Below are 5,925 nucleotides of genomic sequence, written 5' to 3' on the forward strand. Positions count from 1 at the left end.
CTATGCCCAAATCAATAGACACCCAGCGTTTCCAGCCCCTGCCTGGGCACCAGAGGCAGAAGCCCAGCATTTCAGTGCCGTGTCATGTCCAGGGGTACACCCGTGTCATGGCCAGGGGTACACCCATACATAAAGGTGCTCCCACTGGGCAGGGGGCTGGATGCCTGGCAGCAGGCACAGAGCTGAGCAGCACCGAGGGCAAAGGCTTCGCTGTGGGGGTATCAGGGCAGCCCCTGCTGCTCCTTTATACTCTTAATAGTGGCCACCTCCTCAGGCACCACAGTCCCTGCAGTCTGGAAGAGCTTCTCGGGCAGCTCTGCGACAGCAGAAGGGGTTACAAAATACCCTATTTCTCATTTTTTAGTCAAATACTGTAAATGTGGCACTGTCCTAATGTCCAAGCTGAGGCTGAGACTGAGCCTGGGCGAGGACCTTGGTTGGACATGATGGGTCTGATGCAAAGAAGAGGTGAAGCACCCCGAGGTGCAGGCATGCCTGCACAGGGGCACCGGCTGGGGCAGGGAGGGCTCTGGCAGGGAGATCAGAACAAGGGCTGGGGTGTAACACAGGTAGAGTTATCCTGGTGGGTCTCACCCCACATCAGCCCCTTTGGGAGATAAGGAGCCTGCTTGTATGAAGACTGTTACCCCCCCACCTGCCCCTTACTTTCTCCATTCCTTTTGGCTGTTCCTGTAACATCACACCTCTCAGCCAGCCCTGCAAGGAGACTGGCCCCAAATTCCTGGCTCACACCTCCTATAGTGCTATATAGCAGCCCCAAATCGGGGGAGCAGGCCTGGGGAGATGGATGAAACACCATTCTCTGCCGGCTCTCCCCTCTCTACAGGTGGGAGAAAGATGAGCTAGCAATTTGCTGCTGGCCTGGCAAGATAGCAGTGAATTACGGCAGCTCCTGAGCCAGCTCAGCTGCGCTGGCGAGCGTTCAGGGAGAGGAGAAACCCTACCCGCAGGCGCGGAGGAGGGAAGCAGGTGTGTTATTCACTTTTGCTCACTTGATGGCAGAGATCACAGAGCTAACATGGGCCATAAGGTCTCCTCTGCTCCTCCAAAAAGCCACGCAGCCCCAAGGACAACTGATCCTCGTACTCGTGCTTGGCAAAGCGCTCTGGCTGCTGGTACCCTGCTGTGCGAGAGTCTGTTAATGGGGTCTCGTGTTGCACTGGGGGCAAGTGAGGTACACGGTGTCCCTGGCTCCTCCAGAAAGAGGATGCCGAGGGACCTGATGCCGGTGCCAGGGCTACCTAGGGGACACCGTGCGCCTGGTGCTCAAGTCACTGCACGAATGTGAGAAATGCCTTAAAAATTGCACAAAGCACTGAACAACCTGTGGGTAATTCTCTGTCACAGTAAAACTTGGGTGCAAATGGGAAACCTAACAACTGAAAACAGCTCAGATGCACCAGTAAGAAGCAAAAAGCAGCCTCAATTATCTGCCACTTTTTTTTTTTTCCCCTCTCAGGATTTCTTTGCTCTCCTAAGACTAGCAATAAATAACAGATTCACAGGCAAATGAAGTGCTGTGTGCAATTACAGATTGCCCTCAACACATCTTTGGGCCAAAGTCTGGTTTTGGTTCCACCGCTGTTTAAATGCCAGGCGTTCAGCAGAGCTGCTGTGGATGTCTGGTGGCACAATCGAGGTCAGTGCCTGGCCCCTGCCGCACGCAGTGAGACTTTCTGAAACCAGCCAGAAAGATCTGCTCAAAAGCTGCTCCACTGACATCCGCTTTTGGGGCTGATGCAGACGATTTAATTGCTATCGTTTCTGGAATAATGCTGAATTTACTGATGGCTTTTAATAGAATGCTCAAAAAGGATTTCAGACGTGTCCTTCACAAGAGGCCATGAAGGAAACTCAGTAACTGTACGATAATTGCATTAGCGTCTCCAGCGAGCCCAGGGCCGCATGTTGGTGTGTGCCTTACAAGGCACACAGAGAGGCCTTGCCCTACATACACAAGGATGGCAAAGTGGGAGAGAAAGGAGAAGGATCAGCAACTCACTGGCCTACATTAATTAAACTGCCCGTTAGAAACCCACACCAATGGCACGGGGGTAATCAGCAGAAGCTCTGTGCTAGCCAGGCCAAAGGTGTTTTACCCAGCTCGCAAAAACCTGCCCAGCCCTCCACGGCCCCTGTGTAACTGAGCCTGGGAGCTGGGTAAGCCCCTGCACAAGGCCACTGAAAGCATCCATGTGGGTTAGGGACACTTTGTCACCTCCCCTCCCATTCTGCCTTCTGGGGAACCCCAGTCAGACCCCAAATGTCAGGCTCCTGGCTTGCAGAGGCAGCTTTTCCTTGATCACACCAAAACCTTTGCCACACGAGCTTGCTGCAAACCTCCTTCCCCTGCAAACCTCCCTGCCAGCAAGGGACCGCGGGCCCGGATGCTCTGCTGCAACAGGTGCTACTGGATTTGCCTCCCCTGGGTGCAGAGAGAGGGGGAAATGGCTATATCTAGGCAAAGCACATGGGCAAATGTGACACAGGTATATCGCCAACGCATGGATCAATGTGATCGTGAATGCATGGGTCAACACATACAGGTGGCGGGTATCCATACGTGTGTATATGGGCACATACACACCTGCCTCACGCGCACAGATACATCGGCGCCATAAGCTACCAACGGTGTCACCCCTCCGCCTCCCCAAGGGGACGTGGGGGGTCCCCGAGGCCACCCCACCGCGGAACATCAGCGCTGCCCGGACCTGCCTCCCCGCTCCACCCCGCGGGGATGTCCCCCCAGCCCCATCTCGGCGCCCACCCCCGCCGCTGCATCCCCCCCGCAAGCCCCGCAGTGACGCCGGGATGAAGGGCGGGGGCCGGCGGGACCCCCGGCTGCGGGCGGCTCCGCTCCGCGCCCCGCTGCGGCAGCGGGACCTCCGCGCCGCTCCGCGCCGCTGCGCGCGTGACTCAGCCCCGCGCTCCGCAGGGGCCGGGCTGCGCGGGGGGCGGAGGGAAGGAGGAGGAGGAGAGAAGGGAGGAAGGAGGGAGGAAGGGAGGGGGATTTACCCCATTGTCCTCGGCGGGAGCTGGGCAGAGCCGCCGCCGCCGCTGTGCGCAGGCTCGGCCGGCCCCTCGCCCGGCGCGGAGGAGCAGCTCGCCGGCGGTAAGGGGGTGGCTCCGCGCCGCTCCGCGCCTCGCCCCCCCCCACCCCGTCAGCGCATCCCCATGGGGCGGCGGCGGCGCCGGGCGCGGCCCTAGCGCGGCCGCGGAGCGGAGGAGCCGCATGGCCCGCGGGGAGCGCGGCGGCAGCGCCCCGCGTCGCCGGAGCGGCCGGGGCCGGGGCGGCGGCGTTGGCGGCGGCGGCGGGGGGAGGACGGCGGCGGGGGGGGGCATGGGGGAGCCGGGCGGCGCGGCCCTCGGCCCCGGCGCGCTGCCGCGGCGCTGAGACCCCGGCCCTGCCTGTGCGGCGCCGCCGAGGAGGAGGAGGAGGAGGAGGAGGAGGAGGAGGAAGGACCCGATGGCGAACAGCAGCGAGCTGGGGAGCAGCAGCAGCCCGCACCTGCCCAGCGCCGGCGGCCTGCTGAGCGCCTCCGGGCTAAAGCTGGCCACCCTGGGCTTAATCCTCTGCGTGAGCCTGGCGGGCAACGTGCTCTTCGCTTGGCTCATCCTCAAGGACCGGCACCTGCACCGCGCCCCGTACTACCTGCTGCTGGACCTCTGCCTGGCCGACGGGCTCCGCTCCTTGGCCTGCTTCCCCTTCGTCATGCTGTCGGTGCGCAGCGGGGCCGCCTGGCCCCACGGGCCCCTCAGCTGCAAGGTGCTGGCCTTCCTGGCCGTGCTCTTCTGCTTCCACGCCGCCTTCCTGCTCTTCTGCGTGGGGGTCACGCGCTACATGGCCATCGCCCACCACCGCTTCTACGCCAAGCGCATGACGGGCTGGACCTGCCTGGCTGTGGTGTGCATGGTGTGGACCCTCTCCATGGCCATGGCCTTCCCCCCAGTCTTCGACGTGGGCACCTACAAGTTCATCCGGGAGGAGGAGCAGTGCATCTTCGAGCACCGCTACGTCAAGGCCAACGACACACTGGGCTTCATGCTCATGCTGGCGGCCGTCATCGCTGCCACCCACCTGGTCTACATCAAGCTGCTCTTCTTCATCCACGGCCACCGCAAGATGAAGCCAGCCCAGCTGGTACCGGCCATCAGCCAGAACTGGACCTTCCATGGGCCGGGAGCCACCGGCCAAGCAGCTGCGAACTGGACGGCTGGCTTTGGCAGGGGGCCCACGCCGCCCACCCTTGTGGGCATCAGGCAGGCCACCCACAGCCAAATCAAGAGGCTGCTGGTGCTGGAGGAGTTTAAGATGGAGAAAAGGCTCTGCAAGATGTTCTACATGATCACCTTGCTCTTCCTGCTGCTCTGGTCCCCCTACATTGTGGCCTGCTACCTGCGGGTCTTCATTAAGGCCAGCTCCATCCCCCAGGTCTATCTGACCACCTCTGTCTGGATGACGTTTGCCCAGGCAGGGGTCAACCCCATCCTCTGCTTCATCTTCAACAAGGAGCTCAGGGTCTGTCTCCGAGCCCACTTCCCATGCTGCCAAAGCATCCAGAGCACCCAGGGCACCATCCTTTGCGATCTCAAGAGCTTTGGGATGTAGGGGGGCTTTTCTCTTTCTAAAAAAAAGAAAGATGGATATAATTTTCCATGTTTCTGCATATGATCTCAAGAGAGTGTGACCTGTGGGGGATGTACTAAACCACCACCCAGCACCCAAACCTTAGGCTGTAAGAAGCTATTTTATTTATTTTTCTATATTTTGCGTATGCTCTCTTCAGAACATAAAAGGTTGCTGTCTATGGAATGAGGTACTTGAGCAGAACACCCCCAAACCTTAGGCAGTAAGAAGCTGTTTTTCTTTGTGATTGTGTGGTTTTTAAAAACAAAACAGGGCTCCGAGTTTCTGGTCTTGCTTCTAACGTTTCTAGACATGATTCCAACAGATACGGATTAAGGCCATGACATTTTCTTTGTTTCCCTATTCCTGTCTGTTTTGATAAAGGCTTAACAATTTTACTCATGTAATATTTGATAAGGGCCAAGACAATTTTATACTAAAGTTATTTTTGATGACCTGAAGAGGTGTTGTTTTATTATTATTTGATTTTAAGTGAAGAACAAGAAGAGGACGTTCCTAATGTGGTCAGAAGTCAGTTTTTGGTGGGAGCTGTTGAGTTCATTCATTCTCAAATGGTTTGAGTATTTGAAGCAGTTACTTATAACTTTTGCTTGACATGCAAACAGTGTAGAACTAATTTCAATTTTCTTGTTGCACTATTCATTTGGTAATATTTCAGAACTATTTGTGAAATGTGATTTTAAAATATCAACTTTAAAAATAATCAACTATAGCAGTTTTTAAAACCTAGATTGAAATTCATATTTTACTGCCTTTATAGGAAGTTATCTACAAACCTGGGTAATACTTGTACATTTTGACTGTTTTCTTTAATAAAATATTGAAAACCTTTACTGTATGTAATTGTTTCAGAATGACAGCATTCTGCTTTGCTGACAAATAACTTGTGTATGTGGAAGGTTGTATGTCTTGTGTCTGAGTAGATTTCACAGCTGAGGTTATTATGGACAAGCACAATCCTTATTTGCTGTTAGATCTCAATTTAGGTGTTTATACCAATAAAAGTGACTAAAGCTATTTTTAAGAAGACTTAAGTTCATGATGGGCAACAGGTTTAAATAGCACAATTCTTTGTGTCTGCTGAAACCAAGTTTCTGTTTTGGCTAATCACTCCTCTGTTAATGCTAGAAAAGAGTGCATAATTGTGGATCACTAATTTTGGTTGGCAAAGCAGTTTAACATGGTGGCTCAGTTAATACTGTACTCATTTGTAAGCTATATTCTTAGGGGGTAATTTATATTTATTAAGCATGGCA

At 55.1% G+C, this 5,925-nt stretch overlaps 1 protein-coding gene across 1 annotated transcript; it reads left to right on the forward strand.

Annotated features, from left to right (window-relative positions):
* Nucleotides 1-3,483: 3,483 nt before the first annotated feature.
* On the forward strand, nt 3,484-5,507 carry GPR27 (G protein-coupled receptor 27). Its single transcript, XM_074879223.1, has one exon. The coding sequence runs from the start codon at nt 3,488-3,490 to the stop codon at nt 4,628-4,630; it is 1,143 nt and encodes a 380-aa protein (XP_074735324.1). The 5' UTR covers nt 3,484-3,487; the 3' UTR covers nt 4,631-5,507.
* The last annotated feature ends 418 nt before the right edge of the window (nt 5,508-5,925 follow it).

The sequence above is a fragment of the Strix uralensis genome, chromosome 10 (assembly GCF_047716275.1).
Source record: "Strix uralensis isolate ZFMK-TIS-50842 chromosome 10, bStrUra1, whole genome shotgun sequence".
In the NCBI taxonomy this organism is placed as follows: Eukaryota; Metazoa; Chordata; class Aves; order Strigiformes; family Strigidae; genus Strix; species Strix uralensis.

Excerpts from the sequence above, each read along its gene's own strand:
- GPR27 (XM_074879223.1), top strand. The coding sequence starts at position 3,488 with ATGGCGAACAGCAGCGAGCTGGGGAGCAGCAGCAGCCCGCACCTGCCC.